This window comes from Colossoma macropomum, unplaced genomic scaffold (assembly GCF_904425465.1).
Source record: "Colossoma macropomum unplaced genomic scaffold, Colossoma_macropomum, whole genome shotgun sequence".
In the NCBI taxonomy this organism is placed as follows: Eukaryota; Metazoa; Chordata; class Actinopteri; order Characiformes; family Serrasalmidae; genus Colossoma; species Colossoma macropomum.
In genome coordinates, this window is record NW_023494784.1 from 22,906,164 (window position 1) to 22,926,853 (window position 20,690).

The 20,690-nt window shown below is 39.5% G+C and overlaps 2 protein-coding genes across 10 annotated transcripts; both read right to left on the reverse strand.

Annotated features, from left to right (window-relative positions):
• Positions 1-451: 451 nt before the first annotated feature.
• cracdla (cracd like a) lies at positions 452-14,996 on the reverse strand. 8 transcript variants are annotated; one of them, XM_036599196.1, is made up of 13 exons: positions 14,787-14,996; positions 13,658-13,814; positions 12,070-12,165; positions 10,104-10,169; positions 9,146-9,287; positions 8,864-8,999; positions 8,565-8,717; positions 8,210-8,278; positions 6,716-6,928; positions 5,112-6,513; positions 2,657-3,900; positions 2,324-2,414; positions 452-2,213 (listed from the first exon to the last, which is right to left on the reverse strand). In XM_036599196.1, the coding sequence occupies exons 4-13, from the start codon at positions 10,150-10,152 to the stop codon at positions 2,023-2,025; spliced, it is 3,690 nt and encodes a 1,229-aa protein (XP_036455089.1). In that variant the 5' UTR covers positions 10,153-10,169; positions 12,070-12,165; positions 13,658-13,814; positions 14,787-14,996; the 3' UTR covers positions 452-2,022. The 8 variants fall into 8 exon arrangements, with proteins under 8 accessions (XP_036455089.1, XP_036454785.1, XP_036454864.1 ...); XM_036598892.1 differs by lacking the exon at positions 12,070-12,165 and having other exon boundaries at positions 13,658-13,811; XM_036598971.1 differs by lacking the exon at positions 12,070-12,165 and having other exon boundaries at positions 10,104-10,166.
• Positions 14,997-16,953: 1,957 nt separating this feature from the next.
• On the reverse strand, positions 16,954-20,590 carry mitd1 (MIT, microtubule interacting and transport, domain containing 1). Of its 2 annotated transcripts, XM_036573575.1 has the most exons (7): positions 20,266-20,590; positions 19,378-19,479; positions 19,064-19,200; positions 18,817-18,903; positions 18,560-18,672; positions 17,812-17,872; positions 16,954-17,699 (listed from the first exon to the last, which is right to left on the reverse strand). In XM_036573575.1, the coding sequence occupies exons 1-7, from the start codon at positions 20,408-20,410 to the stop codon at positions 17,604-17,606; spliced, it is 741 nt and encodes a 246-aa protein (XP_036429468.1). In that variant the 5' UTR covers positions 20,411-20,590; the 3' UTR covers positions 16,954-17,603. The 2 variants fall into 2 exon arrangements, with proteins under 2 accessions (XP_036429468.1, XP_036429461.1); XM_036573568.1 differs by lacking the exons at positions 16,954-17,699; positions 17,812-17,872 and adding an exon at positions 17,880-18,184.
• Between the last annotated feature and the right edge of the window lie 100 nt (positions 20,591-20,690).

Consider the following 20,690-nt stretch of genomic DNA (forward strand, 5'->3'; position numbering starts at 1 on the left):
TGAAAAAACACAAGAAGCAGGTGAAAAATGCTGTTCTTTCTGAGTCTGACTAATGTTTTGTTATCCTCTCTGGAGAATCTCAGAACACAGGATGGACAAGACTGTTTCCGTTGCTCCCTCACTGTTTACCAGCAATGCAGGAGCAATTGTCTTGTCTACAACACTAAAAAGATTTCTGTAGCTTTCACTAAATGATACCAGCAATACTACACAGACAGCTGTTTATTTATATAGCCCATTCTAAAAAAAATAGCAGCAGTGTTCTCTTTATGAACAGGCACAAGGATAATCAATTATTCAGCTTTGTGAAAACATGTTGAAGTTTGGAACAGCAACACTAGAATATGTGGAGTGCCTGAACACAAACACACTTAAAACAGGTGCTCATGTATTCATCCCAAACACACACCCACACACACACACTCATTTAGTTGTTTAAAATAAAGTCTCATTTTCATATTTATGATATGTGAACTTTATTATACAATAGATTTAAGATGCTGTAATACAAAGTCTTTGATTTGTTATTTTGTATTTCCTTTAATTTAATATACAATTCAAAGACCAACTGATCATCATCTTGCCTCTTCTAATATATTTAGAGTCAGGTCCATAAACAATTGGACATTGTATTATTTATCAGCATATTGAAGTTTAAATTAAATAATGAATATGGGCTAAATGAATTAATAAGTGCAGACCTTTAGCTTTAATGTGAGGGTACTTACATCCAAATCACATGTATAGTGTACAGTGTACAGTGTAGGAACAATTTTCAACAACCATTTAACAGCAATTTTCATATATAGCTCCCTATATTTAGGGTCTTAAAACTAATCGGACAAACTAACAAACATAAATTGTCATGTTTAATATTTGATCGCAAATCCTATGCAGTCTATGTCTGCCTGAAATCTGGAACCCATAGATCTCACCAAATGCTGGGCTTCTCTGGTCTCTGGTCTGCCAGGCCTTTACTGCAACTCTCTTCAGTTCCTGTGTGGCCATGAAACAGTTCAGCAGCAACTGCCCAATTCCTACACTGTTCACCCAATTTGGATGTAAATACCACCAAATTAAAGTTGAAAGTCTGCATTTGGAGCTCTGATATGCGCTGACAGCTAGAGTAACTTTTTTGATGATCAAATATTTATGGACCTGGCTGTGTATGTATGTATGTATGTATGTATGTATGTATATATATATATATATATATATATATAGGCTGTAGTCCATCGGTTTTCTGCATAGTTTGTCAGCCCCCTTTGTTCTTCAATGGTCAGGAACCCCACAGGACCACTGTGGCACAGCAGCACTGCTCTGATCCACTCGTACCAGCGTAACACACACTAACAGCACCACCACGTCAGTGTCACTGCAGTGCTGAGAAAGACCTACCACCCAAACAATACCTGCTCTGTGGTGGTCCTGTGGGGGTCCTAACCATTGAAGAACAGGGTGAAAGGGGGCTAACAAAGTTAGAAACATAAACTACAAAATGCTCCTATGTGAAGCTGCTAAAATGCTTAATGAGTGTACATACAAGAAGGTGTTCCTGATAATGTGCTAAATATATATATATATATATATATATATATATATATATATATATATATATATATATATATATATATATATATAGCTTCTTATAATTCTGTAATCCACAATATTACTTAAATAAATCTCAATTATAAATAGATACAAACTGTTTATGTTTGAATTCAGTTTCTACTGAATCATTATGCCAGAAATGTTTTTATAATAAAACAACTTCGTGATGTGGTAAACCTGAGAAGATAACCTATAATATAGAAGGAAAGGGCTGTTTGCATGGGCATTGGATAGGGGTTGGGGGGGGTATAAGGCCCTTTTTATATATACCTATACCTGCGCTGACTCTTTCATCCTCCATCTCCCACCTGCCCACCCACACAAACATACATCTCTTTTTACTAGCCAACTCAAAATGCCTCCCAGCACTTCCTGAAACTTAACTATCTACTATGTTCTCCTATATGAGTCTCAGTCCATAGTCTTGTCACTCCATGCCAGAGATTTCCTCTTTGCCAACTCCATCCAGGAAGGTTGTCCACTATCACTGATGGGCTGGAGAGGTGGTGATGATGATGAAGGTGGTGATGAAGATGGCACTGTTTTCTTCTGCCACTTGTCCTCTTTGTCCAGTCGCACGGAACCAGAGGAAGCTGCTGATTCTGAGGTAGATGTAAAGTCAAGTGTGAATATACAAATGCAGAATACATGCCATATAGGTAAGTGCCTATGTCATCTCCCATGAACAAAAACATATGCTTTATGTCTGTACCTGTTAACTTACTGTGACTGGACATGGCTCTAAATGCAGTCGGAGACTGAGGATGGTTTCGGGACTCTGGTGTAGATTTTTGGTCTTCTACCTATTAATGTATCATAAAGGATATAAAGGTAATGAACTATGAGGAAAAGCTGGTCCTGCTATGAACAAGTAGCATATCATCGCTGTTATAACAAAACCCCATATTTTTTAATTCATGTAACAAGCCGACATTCAAATGGTGTTAAAAACAAAAAAAGATTGGAACAATTATCTTTCAAGTTTTTGATATGACAGCAATGTATGCTTTATAATTCAACAAAGACAACAAACCAAGAGCTTCACCTGGCTTGCATCAGGTGTTCGGTTCTCCCATCTTTCAGTAAGTAAAGCTTTGCTCCCCAGGCCTCCTACCCATTGTGTTGTACCTTCTACTGGGCCTTTCCATTGGGTCAATAGTGTTCGATTTGCTTTTCCTAAAGGTGTGGAGGATACATCTCCACCCATTTGAGGCCTGGGCTGTGAAAATAGAGAAACTGAATCTTGAGGCATCTGATGGGGTGCAAATTTTGGGCTTGATGACAGATGAAGGGAAGTATGTTGAGTTGCACACAGGTTAGACTGTGTGGTAGGTTGTGTCACCTGAGATTGTGTCTGGGTTAGTGGCTGGGATAACGGCTGTTTGGCTGCGTGAGTGCTGAAATGGGTGGTATGTGTGTATGTTGCTGTTGACTGCACTGGTTTTGTAGCAGAATGAGTGGTTGCTGAACTAGCTACAGGCAGTTGTCCTGTTTTAGCACTAAGCTGTGTTGTTTGTGCTTGACTGGTGGTTGAAAGAGTTCGCTTTAAGGGGAAATCTACTACTCCTGATTGACCTGTGGTTGGCTCAGCTGGTCTAAAGGAAGACTGCATGCCTGGGGGCTGATTAGGATATGCTGCCTTTACAGGTGCTTGTGTGGCTGATGGTTGAGTAGAAGTAGTATGTTGTTGTCTTACAGAGGGTTGTGTAGCTGATAGTTGATGTATGGGCCTTGTAGGTCCTGCACTGGGCTGTAAAGTTGACGTCTGAGTTTGGGGTGGTGTAGCAGCCATGTTCGTTGATCGTGTGGTTGTCTGCAGGCTTGAAAAATCAGGCAGTCTGCTTGTAAACAGCTGCTGGAGGCTCCTAGTCTTTTCTCGGGCCATGCTCATCCAGGACAGCTCAGATGAATTCTCCTGTGGTTGTTTTACAGCTGTAGGAATAGGGATGTTCCCAACTGAGCACATTTGTGTGACCTCTTTAGGGGGCAAGAAAACTGGTGTGCTCTCTTTAGTGGTCAAGGACACCAGTGTGCTCTCTTTAGTGGTCAAGGACACTGGTGTGCTCTCTTTAGTGGTCAAGGACACTGGTGTGCTCTCTTTAGTGGCCAAGGACACCAGTGTGCTCTCTTTTGTGGTCAAGGACACTGGTGTGCTCTCTTTTGTGGTCAAGGACACTGGTGTGCTCTCTTTAGGGGTCAAGGAAACTGGTGTGCTCTCTTTAGGGAGCGAATGTACAAGCTTAGTGCCTTTAATAAGTGAAGACGAGGGCTGAGCTGGGGTTCCCAAATCTGCAATAAATGGCAGTTAGGCATACCTTTAGTGCACAAGAAATTGAATATATAAATGTTTTGCTGTAAACTGTCCATTACAAAATTCAAATAGTAATTAGGGATGCAAGATTGGAATTACAAGGTTTGGCTCCAAACATTTGATCTGTAATCCGCAGAATCAAAGCAGGATTCTGCTACTGTTACGATGTCAAGCTTGTAACAATAGAATAACCTTTTTGGTGTTATACAGAACAATATACAACACATTTTCCATCAACCTGAAGAACGATTTCATATACTGTGTGTATTTGATTGCTGCTGCTACACCTATACATGTCATAGCATAATTATGAATGACTCTTTGTGCTAAACAGCCATATGCCTCTTACTTTCTATTTATTCATTTATTGTTTGTTTGTTTGTTCTTTAAATAGACAAATAATTTTTGTTAAAGAATTTAAATTGCCAGTTTGGCCCATTACAGAGCAAATAATGTTATGTTGCATCTTTGGCTCATAGAAAGTATGCGTTCATTTAGTCCACAGTGTGAGCTTCAGGTTTAAAAAAAGGCTAATAAAAAATTGTCCAAGAAAATCAGCCATCCACCAATTTGGCTGTAAAGAAACTATGATTGGCAATAAAAAAAACTGTGATTGGTGCATCTCTAATATTAATGGTAATTAAAATAACCAACTATGAGCATGATCTTGGGTCTACATTTACTTTTAAGGAAACAGTGAGTCTTCATGAAGTTTGAGGGCATATGATTTAATGGTTAATGGTGATATAACTTCCTTGTCCTTCCTGATTATCTTAAGAGCAATGCTGAAAGGAGGACAGACTTATAAAACATATGTCACTGCAGGAAGAGTGTCTGTCATTACACAGTAGAAGCACAGAAAGTTCGGTTGAAGTAAACTCTCCACTATCTTCATTTTGTTTGTTTTGTTGAGTAAGGCCTAACGGTGAGACTGTAAACAGTGAGTGGGGCAAAGTTTAATTTGTGAACTGAAGGACACAGATCTGACGAGACCAATGGCTTTTTGAAATCTCTGACTCATACTGCACAGACTACTTCCTAACATAACTAAGAAAAGACATCTCTTTATCTCGGAGAAGAAGCTTTGATAATGCCTCTGTTTCGATAATGTGGTCTCTTTAGTTTGTGCTCTCAGCTGGACACTGATACCTTCACCTATGTTTGAAATGATTAAAAAAAGAAAACTTACCATCCAGTCTAATGGGAGCAGTTTTCTCTTTGTCTCTGCTGGCACTCTGAGGTTGAGAGCTGGAGACCTGGGTAGAGATGAGGGCCTCAGTCTTATGGACTGGAGACTTTTTGGACACTGTGGCAGCCATGTTTCCTGTTATAGGTCCCATGCTGCTGTCTTTTCGGCCTTCGGCCGAAGATGGGTTCAGGGTGCTGACTTCAGCACTGTGCTGCTTCACTCTATACTCCGATTGGGCCTTGTCTGCACGTAACTTTAGAGAAAGAGATGTGGTGCGCAGCTTCACCCCAAATGCATTCCTTTCTTCTTCCTCTTTTCTGTCTTCGTTAACTTCATTTCCTTTCAGGTCCTCACCTGCCTCATCTGCCTCCTCGACTGCCTCCTGAACCTCTTCCTCTGTAGCCTCCACTCCTGTCTCTTGTGTTTCACTTGCTCGACTGTCTCCTCGTTCTCGGCCAGTAGAGACGGTTGCGGTTGGATCTCTCAGCTTGGTTGGTACTGCTGAAGAGCTGGCAGCTCTTTCATTTCTCTGTGCTTCTGTGACAAAAAATGGGTCCTTTCCTGCTGTCCTTACTTGTACACTCCTGATGTGATCCTGTGTTTTGAGGTTTATTGAAGAAATAGGTGGGGGTGCAGGCTCTCTCTTTGCCCCTGATTGAGCCACCCCTCCAGTGAAACTTCCAGTTCTCTGCCTCTCATGACCTTTGGCTGAAGAAAAATGGAAAGATCCAGAGATGGGCCTTTGCCAATTTGCAGACTCCTTCCGTAGTTGGACCTCATCATGACCGGGGGGTGGTGTTGTAGAGATTTGCTGTAGATTCCTTTCCACAACCTTGTCATCTGAAGGAGATGTATTTTTTCTTAGTGATGGTGGCCTCTGAGCCACTTCACCAGCTGCGGCCTGTGGGAACACCAGAGGCTGGCCTGTTGGATGATCTTCAGCTGAGCTTACAGTTGACACTGTGCTCTCTTGGGCACTCTTCAGTTTGGAGCTAAATGGACTCTCTCTCAGGTCTGCACTCCACTTCTTGATGGTTGCCACAGCTGAGCTAGCAGTGGCAGCCTCAGGCTTCTGGCTGGATGCTGCTTCTCTGGTTGGTGTCTGCTGCTTCAGGACAGGGTGCTGGAGGGAAGTGCTAGTGGGTGAGATGCTTCCTTCTGACCAACTAATAGCAGGGCTGGGGTAACCATCTGCAGCACCCACCAAAGATTTTAGAGGAGAAGCAGAAAGGAGGCTTTTGATTGGAGGAGCACTAAGAACCTCGCCTGGCCTAATAAGCTGTGAGGAGTAGGAACGGACGCGGGTCATCTCCTTGGTAACAGCAGCTCCTTCTTCTTCTTCACTTTCAGTGAGAGGCCGTTCCAGGTTGTTCATACTCTCTGAGCGAGGTCTGCATCCAGCCTGCCCAGTGAGAAGATGCTGTTTTAACTAACTTAACTATAATTAAACTAAACATTTGTTGTAATCCTGAGATCAAAAGAATATTTGAACCAGAAAATGTATTTAATGACATGGCTCTACATGCAAGTACTTTTGCCATGGCAAGTAATGAAGCTTAACAGCTCTGTGGTGGAATTAAGAAAAGTAAACCAGCCTGACTCACTGAGGTGGGCAGTCTTCTGCTCTTAGTACTGGCTCTCTGATTCCGAGGCTTAACGGACATCCGGTGCCGAGCAGCAGAGTTGTCTAGGCAGGGAATAAACTGGGCGGGGGTGCTGAAGTCCACCCCAGGGCCAGGCACAGAGGGAGAGACAGGGGCTGGTGTGGGGCTGATGGGCCGAGTCGAAACTGGCTGGGCTGAAGGCTGCAAGGGGGCCTAGATTACAAACATAGGACAAAAATTCATTTGAGTCATTTAAGAATGCATCAGAACTTTGGCTGTCTGTCCAACTGCTATTGCAAGAAAATACAGAGGTGGAGGAAGTATCATTCAGGCAGGCATGGATGCAATTCTTCTGACCATATGACTGAGTGATTTACTTAAGGGGGAACTGCACCTTTTCAATACTTTTCAAAATTTCGACATAATGAAATCATTAAGATGAAAACAAAGTTACACAGTCAGAATTGTTGACTGTGGTTGTGATAGGAACCAGCTGTCAGAAGAATTTAATGCCTCCAAAAGCGGCATCACAGAAACTTATTACAGAAAATGCTTGCAAATATGCTGCCTCATTGTTTTACCACAGTTCTGAGATAAGATTTTGGCCTACAACATAATTTTTCAAATTGGTTCATGCTGGAGAGTACATGCAGGGAGCTGTAAGGAAAAAAGTGTTAAAAATAAGCCTTATTTTTCAGATTTACCACAATTTTAGAATGATTAATGTTCCATATTATCACTGTCCAAAGAAAAATAAGTATATCCAAAAAAATAACTGTACAGGAGAAGGTAAAAACGTTTTTTTTGCTTTCAATGTAAGATAATGTAAAGAGATTTTATTCTAAGCATACAATGTAGAGAACAGCTGCCATGCACAAATGATGTACACATACACACACACACACATCATCTAAACCGCTTATTCCTCTGGGTCACGGAGGTGCTGGAGCCTATCCCAGCTGTCATTGGGTGGAAGGCAGGATACAAATGATGTAGTAAAATAAAAAAAAAGGGATACACATTTTTCTTTGGATGGTGATGATATAAAAACTCAAAAGACACTGTTGGTATTGGATTCTAAATAAAATGGCTATATTTGGGTTGTAGACATCACAATGCTTGGTTCTTCTCACCACCACTGGAAAGAAATCTGAGTTGGTAAGTTTCTTTACAATGAATCATTTCCTGTCTAAACACTCTGAATGAGTTTGTTTATATCTCAATTATGCCGAAATGTAGAAAAAATGGTGCCAACAAATGGATAATTTAAATAAACTTTCAAATTGTTGGATAAGAATATTTATGTTTGTCACAGGTCTGTACCCATGATTATAAAGATCTAAGAATAGTAGTATTATGAATAATTACAATATGACAGGTAAATATGTTTAGAATTATGTGAACCTTCATACTTGCACTACCTGAGACTGTAAGAGCAGTAAGTATACAATGGAGTCAGAAGAATAAGAGAGGTGAGACAAAAAGTGATGGTACCTGTTCTTCTTCTTCACTTCCTGTCCCACCTAAACTCAATGAGCTGTGGTTCCTGGGAGGAATGAGAAACTACAAGGGTAATGGGGAGGAGGTTTTAGTCACATAAACTATGGGATGACAGTAACATAAGTAACACATATTGAAGGTGCAAGAGATGGAGGTGGAGAGTGCAGCAGACACAATATACAGTACCCATTTGTCATATTGAAGGCTTTACAAGACTTGTAATGAATGAAAGATGTTTAAGGAAAAATTATGAGGCAATCAATATGAAAAAGACAAATTTTGTGGCTGGGTCTTTTAAAGAATATATTCTGTGGGGGAGATTATGACAGTTGTATATGAAGCCGGTCACCTTGTATGGCATGTTCTTGGGTATTCCCAAGATTTCAGGAGGGCTGTGAGGAAGTCCATCGTCTTCTGAGCTTCCACCAGGATCTTCGGACCGTTTAATGGGCAACACCAGAGGAGGTGGACCAAGATGCATGTTCTGCTGCTGCAGCTTCATCTAATCAAACATAACAATGATCATACAGTCTATGTAATTTTCTATTTCTTGTTGGAAAAACCTTTTTTTAGCATTTTCTCTCAGCATGCAGCTATGAAACAAACATAGAAAGAGAAACCAAAGTCAGAGTGTGTAAATATACTGACCTGCAATGCTCGTATTTTTCCGTGGATGTTCTCCTGAGAGAGAACCCTTTGTGGCTCAGGGTCTGACTGGCACTGGTCTGACAGAAAGATACTGTCATGTGACAATGCTCTGGATCCCAGCATGCTCTGGGAACAACTGAGGGGAAATGTAATGAGTCACAAACTTTAGGTAGTCAAAAATAATAAATTATAGTTGACCACATCAAACTTTTAAAATGCAAAAGAACATAAAACATCCTGAATAAAAATGTAATCACAATCAGAACAGATAATGTTTCTCACTTATAGTTGTCTTCGAGGTTCCGAATGCCTTCCATGATGTCACTAGCTGACTGACTCTGCTTCATCACTCCTTCATTTTCCTTTCTCTTCATCTTCCCAAATAGCCTCGACTTCAAGATCTGCAGCTTAGGCTTTTTCTTCCCTAAAGACAACTCCAACGTTATATTACAATAAAATATCAGGAATGCATCATAATTGTAAAGTGGTGAACAAAACTCAAGGGTGGATTTTTTGCAGAGAAATTGCTATAAATAAATAACTGCAGTGTATTAATTATTATTTAATAACTTTCTGAAAAATGTTCAGCGGAGCATCTGACAACCCTTGTTTACATTTTTAAAAGCTATAAATAACACAAACTGTTATCATGACAAGGTCTGTTCTTGCCTTTTGAAACTGCATTCCAAGATCGAGATCTTAATTTCATTGGTTTTGTTGATTGGTTAATTAAACAAACACTGGGGTAACACGTAGCATGTGTACATCATTAAGTACTGTGTAGCTCTGCTAATGTCATACTGATTCTCCTCTGATTTTGTGGAACATAATTATTCACAATTATAAAATATTACAAATAATTGGACAGCATTTAGCAATACTGTTGTTGTTCTAATTTCAGCTGTTTTGTGAAATCCAGTATACCATGTGCAACTGGCACAAGCATATCAAATGGAACATTAACCCACTATGATGAGGCACTCGCTACTTTTTATTTGATTTAATTGTTTTTAATTTAGGCCAAAATTAAACCCATTCAATTTTGGGTCCACTGTAGGTCATTTCATTTACTCTTGAAAAAATATTTAAAAATACATATTATTGACCTTAGCATGTTTCCAACAATAACTGATCCAACAGATAAATAAAGCAGAAATACATTTAGTAAGGACATTCAAACAATAAATATTATTAGACATAATACTGAGCTGATCAGGAAACATTCCAGGGACGTTCTGACCTGTTAAGTCTTCACTGTTCCCTCCCTCCTGGTCCCCTGTGGCCTCCATAGCACTATTCTTCACTGCTAACAAAATTAAAAAAGGATAAAATTAGAGAGTTGAGTAAGACAAGATGTGAGACACAGACAGGAGATGAAGACCAAGAGAACAAGAACGCCACAGACATAAGAGTCGACCTACAGCATTGTTAAATACTTATGGCTTTTACAAGGCTGCCTGATAAGACGAAGCAGAGCATTCCCATAAGCAAACTGAGCTCAAAGGTTCTTTCTCATTAGTGTTATTCCCGTCTTCTATCTAGCTCAGACTGTTATGACTGTGCTGCTTTCTTTTTCTGTGATTATGGTACAGTGTGGTTCAAGCCAAGCTTTTTAAGTGGTTTTAAAGATGTCTCTGTTTATAATTGTAAAGCACTGTGATTATTTTATCTTATACTAGTAATGCCCATGTCATCAACTCAGTTATATGTGTGTTGTCACACACACTGTTCACACTTGTTTTTGTTTAGCCCAAAGTGGTCAGTTTAGTAGATGTGTTTTCCCAGGGGGTGGGAACTGCATGTCTTCTCTATCTTATGTGCATCAAAGACCTTTCCAATGACAGCTGTACTTTCTTATCACTGACCACACCTTGATAACAGCAGCGCGTAATGGTAGAGAACAGCATGCAAAGTCCACCAGGCCTGAACTGCACTGTTTTCACATGCAAACAGTGGCCTTACACTGTGGTTACCCTGTCTAAGCTCTGCCATAAGTAGCCACACAGTATGTGAAACTAGCGTTTCTTCTATACATTTTTTTTATATTTGCTAGTGCATATGGCATAAATCAGCTCTCTTAGTTCACAAAAAGTGGGTCAGCTCTCCAAGAGCAACATATAAAGAAGGCTCTTGTAACGTGACCTCCAGCTGTGTATATGGACATTTGTACATGTGTGTATGTGTGTCTATGCAAAATGTGCAGACTGATGTGAGGATCAGACAGGCTGATTGCTGACACGGTCTTCTACTCCACGGTCAGTGGCATGCAAATTTAAATGGGCCAATTGGTACTGCTGCATTACTATCCAAAAATCTCTGATTACACTATCATTTCATCCTTGACAGAGAGTTGCTTTACATAATGATGAATTAAATTAAGTGTTTGCATTCAACTTGTGCTAAAGTATAAGAGTTGTATGTGTTACATCCCTACATCTTTTAAATAAATTAACTACATAATAAACTACAGTGCTTAAAATCATGCAGATATAGGCCAGCATGGGGATATGGGAGAAAAATGTGATCTCATTGATTTTGACCGTGGCATGATTGTTGGTGCCAGGCAGGCTGGTTTGAGTATTTCTATAACTGGTGATCTCCTGTGATTTTCACCCACAACAGTCTCTAGAGTTTACTCAGAACAGCGTAATAAAGAAAAAATGCCCGAGCTGACCAGGCCACAGTAACTGAGATAACCACTCTGTACAACTGTGGTGAGCAGAAAAGCATCTCAGAATGAACAAGATGTTCCACATTGAGGTGGATGGGCTACAACAGCAGATGACCATGTCAGGTTCCACTTCTGTCAGCCAAGAACAGAAAAGTGAGGCTGCTGTGGGCATAGGCTCACCAAAACTGGACAGTAGAAGACTGGAAAATGTAGCCTGGTCTGATGAAACTGGAGTTCTGCTGAAGCAGTCAGAATTTGGTGCCACAGCATGAATCCATAGACCCAACATGACTTGTGTCAGCAGTATATGAACCAGTTTATGTAAAAGCCACATAAATAAATATATGTAAGTGTCAATCTGTCTCCATGTTCCTCAATCCTGGTCTTGCACATTTTAATGTTTCCCCAGCTAAAATATGCAGGCAGACAAATTCCAGCCGCAGAGTTAAGAACCATAGTTCTATATAACTGTTTACATGAGCAAAGGAACAAAAATCATTTTAACTGCAACATAAAAAAAAAACACTTCACTTACCCTGGCCACGAAAATCTGTCTCTTTCCCCCACTCTGTCTCTCTCGTGATCACTTGAGTTTTTTTTTAAATGAATTTTGCCACTGAAGCATTGTCTTCTTTATAGAACAGTGGAGTGAGTGGAAGACAGAATCAGAAAGAGAAAAAGAGGGCAAAAAAATGCCAGGTAATGGGGTAAAAGGCCAATAGTAGACTTTCAGCATCATGGTTGATATTTTGACAGTTGAGTCCTGGGTGCCACACATACACACTCACACACTCTATTACATTATTGACACACACTGGGCGGCATGCGTAAGCTTCTTATGAAACGCTAAACTGATTTGGAGCACAGGAATGAACACAGAGGCTGCACTGTGCTGGCTGGGCAATGGCATCGTTCACACATCACCCTAACACACAAGACCACAAGCCACTCAGACTGTCTATGTAGGATATGCAGGAATACCTGCAGAAAACATTAGTAGACAGATGAAATTAGCACCGGCAGTTATTTTCAGAGTAGAAATCCTTATTCTGAAGGAACACAAAGAGTTCTTCAAAGTCTTAATCTTTTGGCTAAGTTAGCCTCGACCTGAGGGACATTTTCAGCTTAAATTCTGCTTTAATGATCTTGTGTTTGTGATTACTTGGACTTTGCCAAAATGAACGTAACTCCTGATGAAAGCGTAATGAAAATCTCACTGTTATGGTAACTGAATAGCGAGAAGTGTTATGCAGTTTCATTGACACTCTTCAGGGCAATTTCTGTTTTTGTATGCAAAGAGTCTGTCTGCTATCGTTCAGTATTGATAACGTTTCCACGTCTATGTAAAACACCTTAGCATTGGTCAACATCTAAAAGGGCCTTGTGCCTGCCTGTGAATCTAATGAGCAAATGAGTTTAATTGCCATTGACGTTACAATAGCAATTAAACTCAACAGGTTATGTTGGGATTAGATCAGGGTTTCCCTTCCCACTGTGTGAGCTGAGCCTTGCTTAATCAGTCTTTATACTATATGAATATTTTTACAGCCTGAAAAATTAATCCAGTTCTCAGCTGACTTCTGTTTACAGACAGGTGCCATTCTAAAGGAGGTACAACAGCACTGAAATTCCAAAATATATATATATATATATATATATATATAAAACCTACTTAAAACAGCGATGTCACAAAAACCAACTCATTTGCATATCCTATTCAGCGTTCAAAGCTTTAGCTCCACCCACACAGAAGTTATAAGGAGCGTTTCAGCCCAGACTGCCTTTGAATGAGGTGCAATACAGTGCAGCCAGACAAAACAGAAGTCTTTTACATACAACAATGATTAAAGAAAGGCTGGGAAAAAGTCATGAAGAAATGAATGATGACTGATTTTAGTACATAATCCCACACAAACGTCATAAAAAATCCAAGAAAAATGCAGGATATAGCACACAACTGGATGAGCAAACACAACTGCACTGGTAATATAACTGCATTCTGGACATTATGCTAACTATTCCAAGAGCTCAACTGCTCGTAGTAAAACACAAAGCCTAGCATGGCAACAGTTAATCCATTAGCTGCGCATTAACCCTCTCATAACAAAATGCCATTCACTTACTCATTCGTTCATCTCCGTCTCCTATTATCTGGCTCCGGATGGAACATTTTATATCCAGCACAGCACAAAGCACAGAGCAGCTTTGCCCCAGATACACAGCACAAATCTGTGCCAGGATCAGGAGTTGTCCGCAAATCCCCCTCCTTTCCTCCTCCTACTGAACAAAAAGTCAACACGACATCTGGGTGACTTTCAGCTACCCTACATTATGTGTCTGGACTTTAAGTCTAATCCAAGCTGCCATTTTACTACATCTCACACTGATGTGGGGACTCATGAAAGCTCACAACCAGCAATGATCTATTTTAATCTGCTCTGTTAATAAGGAGCCACCCTCCTCCTCTTTATTAACACATACTTGCCCTTAAGTAGGCTACTCTGCTGAAACAACACAGGCTAAAGAAGTGACTGTCTGTGTGATCAAACTGACAGGATCTCCATTTGTAAATGTATATTACTGATATTTTTGGTCACTTATGGTGTTAGCAGGTAACCGATACTGTAATGACTTTTACAATAAATGTAACTATGATGAACACCATGGCATTTAGGTTTTAGCAATCAACAATCTTTACAATCTGCTCCACTGCATGAAAGATTATTAATTTGTTATTTAGAGACACGCTCCATTTTTCATTTTTTTTCCTCTTCTCGAGAAAAAAATGAGATGAGGAGCGCATATCGAGATTAAGGGCGATTATAGATAGATTTAATCCCCTCCCGCTGGGCATTCAGGCGGTTATTTCATTGAAAAAAACGTATTTTTTTATTCTAATGCGAGGGTTAAAATATCAAACTGTTTTAATATATGAGCACATTCTGTTTTATTCTTTTAAGGTGGATGCTCTAACTAAAGCCCACAGACTGAAGGTTTACCCATCTGACTACGTAAGCTACCTGTCACTGTCAGGCCACTTTTAGCTCGAACTTTGAGCAGCAATAACTGCTAATCTATCAGAAACAGTAGTTTCGTCCAAATGAGACAGTGTGTTTCATTAAGATAACCCACAGCAACCACACACACCTTTACAGCTGAGTTAGGACCGCAGTCGAAGCCTGAACCAGAAACAAAATCAGACATTAAGCAGACAGTCTGCTTAAGAGTAGTGGCTGTGTTAATGTTACTCACCTTTGACGACTCCGAAAGCACTACGACTACTAGACAAAGTTTATCGGTCACTGGTTCAAAGTCACTCTCTGTGCATTGGCATGACTTTCTCTCGGGCACGGAGACCTCTGCCAGGTGCTGAGAAGCAGCCAGTAACAGCAAACCGCTGCTTTCCTCCCAACACGGTGACGTTCCTGTCGCCTCCTGTTAGAGCCACAGCGGCGAGGAGCTCAGGACGGTTACTCTACTGACCACTAGATGGCGGAAGTGATAAGAATGAAAAACCTCTTAATTTTTCATCCTCCAGTGTCAACCGCGCTTACCAAAACAGATTTTCCCACCACTGTAAGCAGATTGATCATGTTGTGGCAAATAACAAAGACGATTCTATCATATCAAGAAGTGATGGAGGTGAAAGTGACGGGGTGGAATATTTCATTTTAACCTTTAAGCATCAGTTTTCAACAGTAAATTACAAGGCTCTTCTGAATATAACTGCATAGACAGAAATAATAAATTTTAAAAAGTTTTTTGTGATACAGGGTGGAAATCTTATGATTGTTGAACCCTGTTAAATATAGAGAAAACAACGAATAAATGTTGAATGAAAAACAAATTCACTAGTTTTGAACTTAGCTTCCCAAAAGGCTTAAATCATGTCAAATAATTTTCATCATATCACTCAATGTGTTTTTTTATTTTTATGATTAAATTAATTGCTGTGATTGGAAAGAAAAAAAGTTTTTTAAAAAAAGTTAAAAAGTTATAAATATATATAATATGTTTTTATATTCAGTTGATATATTTTTGTATTAATGTGGGACAGACATGTACTATGTGACCAAAAGTATGTGCACAACACTCTTAAATATGGAACTCAGGTGTTTTAGCCACACCCACTGCTAACAGGAGTAGAAAATCAAGCACACAGCCATGCAATCTTTACAGACAAGCACTGGCAGTAGAACAGGCCACACTGCAGAGCTAACTTTAAATGTGACACCATCAAAGGCCACTTTTGCCACAAGGCAGTCTGTGAAAGTTCTGCCCTGCTAGATCTGCCCTGGTCAACTGTAAGTGCTTATATTGTGAAAAGGAAACGTCAATGGGCAACAGCTTAGCCAACGCATAGACCACGCAAACTCATAGAGCAGGGCTGCCGAGCGCAGAACTGAGTAGTGTGTAAATTCGCCTATCGTGTGTTGTAACACTCACTACAGAGTTCCAAACTGCTGGAAGCAACATTAAGATCAGCATCATAAAATGTGTTTCCATGGCCGAGCAGCTGTACACAAGCCTAAGATCACTATAAGCAATGCGAAGCGTCAGCTGGAGGGGTGCAAAGCATGACACCACTGGATTCTGGAGCAGTAGAAACATTTTCTTTGGAATAATGAATCATGCTTCACTCTCTGGCAGTCTGATGGACGAATCTGGATTTGGCAGATGCCAGGAGAATGCTGTATATATGAATGCAAAGTGCCAACAGTAAAGTTTGGTGGAGGAGAAATAATAGTCTGAGGCTGTTTTTCAGGGTTTGGGCTCGGCCCCTTAGTTCCGGTGAAGGGTAATGTTGAGCTGTACAGTATATAAAGACATTTTGGACAATTATTTGCTTCCAAATTTGTAGCAACAGTTTGGGGAAGGCTCTTTTCTGTTCCAGCATGAAATGCGAGGTCCATAAAGGCATGGTTTGGTGTTGAGGAAGTCCTGTGACCTGCACAGAGCTCTGACCTCAACCCCACTGAACAACTTTGGAATGAATTGCAATGTTGATAGCAAGCCAGGCCTTCTCATCCAGCATGACTGAGTGGGCACAAATTTCCACAGATACACTCCAAAATCTTGTGGAAACTTTCCTAGAAGAGTGGAGGCTGTGGGGGGGCGGGGGTCCAAAACTGGAGTTTTAGAGCAAATGGGACTCCTAACAATTGTGTAGATGTGGAAAAATATGTCTGTGGATTTCTTTGAAAAACTGAAAGCACATATCCTAAAAAAACAAAAAAAAAAACAAACAAAAGCTGTAATAAAAGTAAAACGTGGACACACTAAATACTGAAAAAATTAATATTATGTTTAGTTCTTGAGGCTTCTGTGTAATTTCTTGTTATATATGTTTATTGCGTTTTCCCTGACGTAGAAAAATAAATACATGATTTGTATTTAAAGGCCAAGTGGAAACTAAACAATAGAAGGGTGGGCTCAGACTTTTGCAGAGCAGTGGACTTTTTTCATCCCTGCAGTAAAAAAAAAATAAATCACACTGTGTTAATGATACATTTGAATTCATATATTAAACTTTGAACATTTTCATTTTCATTAAACATTTTTATCTTTTATACACAGCATTAATTGTTGTGGACAATGGAATTTTTTTCATACAATGACTCAAGAACATGTTATTTGTGTTTTATTATGTAATTAAATTACATTATTCCTTATAAAAAACCCACCCAGTGCAAATTTCCCCATTTATACAAGCAATAAAGACATTAAGAGGTAAATAAATACATATATCGAAACCCTTGCCCTGCACATTTTGAGAAAGCAGAAAAATTAGAAATATTTCAAATAATTACTGATTCTAAAACAGTTTACATGATTAAAAAATAAACAAAAAACAAATCGGCTGATATTGAGCGGTAACAAAGCACATCAATATATTAGGCACTTTTTAAAGTGCAAAATATAAACTTCTATTCTTATGTTAGTGTGTAAACAGTAGATCCCAGAGTTAGGAAAAGTTTCAGAACACCCTCAGAAAAAAGGCATGTATGGACGAATGACTGTTTAAACGCTTAAACATGATGCAGTGCAGAATGAGGGCACTGTTTTTGGTCATGTCTTTTTTGTGTGCTTTGTGTGAAAAACATCTACTGTAGTCTCATGACACTCTCTCAAGTCATAGTCACAGTAGCCAATGGAGAAGCGGCCCTACGGAGAGAAAAAAAAAACACTTTAAGATTCAGTCACATGAAAGTGTAGGGGTAAGTCTTTAAATATCTAGATCCACTTTTCACTACAGACTTTGGTCTCAAATTCTTACCTTAGGTTTCTTGAAGTAATCAAGCCCTCTGCCGATCTTAATGATCCAACCATTATCGAATCTGAGTGAACAAACCTCTGTTTCATAAATTTGACACTTAAACTATAATGTTTAATACAACCTATACATTTTAGTCACATGACTTTGTTGTCGCAGCTGCCATGTTGATGACCTAGTTTAACAGCAAATAATGGAGAGCAGTCACCTCAGACAAAACACATGAAGTATAAATATAACAATATAAAATATTTTCTTACTGTGATGTTTAAATACTAACAGATTTTGACTAATATTACTATATGTGCCAGCAGTAATCTCTTCCCAGCCTAATGCCAGCGCTAAAGATGCACGTGCCAGATCAGTCCAGTTACACCTACAAAACATAAGTCAATAAGACAGAATTTATGTATGAAATGCTGTATGTGTAACATCATAGGCACACTGTCTTAAAATGAAAACTGGGTGTTCATGCAGGACAGATTCCACTGTTCGTCATTTGAACTGCGTAAAAACTAGCCAAAGCCACTTATAATAATATATATGTTAATATAATAATTACAGATATATAAATCTATTTACATAATAATGATACTTAGCATACATTATAATAATAACAAAATACGACTTTTACAAGCTAATTTTATAATTTTCTGTCAGTGTCACAAACCAATCTGGCTAGCGCAGGTCAACAATATGGCGGGCAGCTCTTACATGACATCAACACAATCTTTAATACGGTGATTATTACCTGATCTCCCTATCATGAATAGTGGAGGAGTACTTGATGTCCAGACAGACATTCTGAGTCTGCAAAGACTGCTTTATTTCTGCTAGTGCACTGACTTGCTGAGAGGAGCTATCCTACAGGAAGAAGAAGAATGGATTATGCATATAAATTCACTAGGATTATTCAGTAAGATAGAAAAAGCCATTTCTGTAATATGTGTACGACTCTTCATTATGACGATATAAAACATTTATAGTGTGTTCATGCAAAGTACTTACTTCATCTTGCGAGGTCAGGAGATGAATCTTCTTAACATTACATTTCGCCTTCAGTAGCATCTCACAGAAACGCACGAAGTTATACAGCTGCAAGGCAAAAATCAAACACACTCATTTCCAAAATCCTACTTTTTTAAACGACTGCAAAGTAGATCAAGGCTGCCTCTCATTTCCTATTGTAAGATCAAATACTTCAGAGGTTTTCTGTTCACGTCCTGATCACACAGACAGTATATGTCATTCTTACCTGGTGCACATGTCGTATGTATGGATCCTCAACCCAGACTTCAGTAAGCCCTTCCTTGATGTATGGCTTGAAAAGAGTCTCATAGCTGAAACCAGTGGCATCTTCTGTAATTTTAATTTGCTCATGGTATTTGCCCTCTGGATGCATAGAATAAAATAAAGAAAATGGCATGAGCATCTACAAGTGAGCAGTGAACTGAATGTGAAATAAAGAAAAGCATAGCCAACAGTGCATTATCTGCACAGAATACAACAGAATATGGCATTCTCACAACTTCTATGTCAATTGCCCTGCATCTGCACATCTCTTTTTACCTTCTTTCACTTTGTTCAGGTGATCTTTGATCTGCTCAGCTCGATCCATGTAACCTTTGATCTTCTCTCTGTAGTGGACTTTTTTTGAGTCATCTTTAACCGCTGAGGAAAGGCAAGTCATCACAGGTGATTAGAATTCCATTGCTGGACCAGACTTGGGTTGGTATTTGGTCCATTAAAGATTGTGTTTATCTGAGGGACACTGTATGTCCAAAAGTATTTCACTATCCACACACAGACATTCAACTGCACAAATACAGCTTGTAGAATCTTAATTAAAAAGCACAGTCACTACAATTGGGTGCACTCGAGCAGCCACAGATGAGTTTAAGGCAGCGTTCTCCAATCTCAGGCTTGGAGGGCTGATGTCCAGACCAGTTTGAAGATATCCCTGCTCAAACACATCTACTAAACCTGGGAACTAACAGATGAGTTGAACCAGGTGTGTTTACATAAGTAAATCACCAAACTGTGCTGGACCTCCATGAGGGCTATACAGCCCTTTTGGGTAGTTATTGGACCCCCAATAGATAAGAGATGCATTTATCTGAGGTGCACTATATGTCCAAAAAAAGAGCAGTGGAACTGCATTCTCTGGGGGATAAAGCTCCATCCAATACCTTTGGGATGAGTTGGAGTGGTGTTTGTGATCCAGAAATAATAATCCAATACAGTACCTGACCTCACTAATGCTCTTGTGGCTGAATGCAATTTATCTTCACAGCAATGTTCTAACATCTAGTATAAAGTCCTCCAAGAAAAATAGAAGCTGTTACTACAGCAGAAAGGGGACAAACTCCCTATTAATACTCATGATTTCAGAAGAAACGTCTACTTTTTAACATACAGTGTAAACACCTACTATTTGAACCAAACATGTTTTGTTACCTTTCAGCACATCTAGTAGTAACTGAATGCCCTCCTGGTAGCACACAAGAGATTCCTGAAAGCGTGAACTCTGATCGAGCTCCACAGCTCTCTTAAGGACAGAGACGGCTGATGTTTCCATACCAGGGAGGCAGTTCAGGGACATGACTGTATCAGCTTCAGATCCACACGGTACAGATACACAGTGGTCTCCTTAATCCTTCTATCAATAAAACAAAAATGGAAAAAAGACTATTTTCCGATCACATTTCAGATCACTTTATCTTACATCAGAAACAAACACTGTAAAAGCAGCTCATGTTGTGGAACCTAAGCTTACGTTCATGCGGTGCTTGCACTAATATGTCCCTCTGGAAATTAAACAGAAAAGCGTCTGCCGTAAAATATACCATGAAATAAAATTGACAGTCCAGCGCATAATTAAT

Coding starts and splice junctions, on each gene's coding strand:
- cracdla (XM_036598892.1), bottom strand. Junction 9,288..10,103: donor GAACAGTGAAGACTTAACAG/GTCAGAACGTCC, acceptor AGTTGTCTTTAG/GGAAGAAAAAGCCTAAGCTG. Junction 2,415..2,656: donor GAACACCTGATGCAAGCCAG/GTGAAGCTCTTG, acceptor ATACATTAATAG/GTAGAAGACCAAAAATCTAC.
- mitd1 (XM_036573568.1), bottom strand. CDS start 20,410: ATGTCCCTGAACTGCCTCCCTGGTATGGAAACATCAGCCGTCTCTGTC. Junction 19,201..19,377: donor CCTGAACAAAGTGAAAGAAG/GTAAAAAGAGAT, acceptor CTATGCATCCAG/AGGGCAAATACCATGAGCAA. Junction 18,673..18,816: donor TCCTGACCTCGCAAGATGAA/GTAAGTACTTTG, acceptor TTCTTCCTGTAG/GATAGCTCCTCTCAGCAAGT.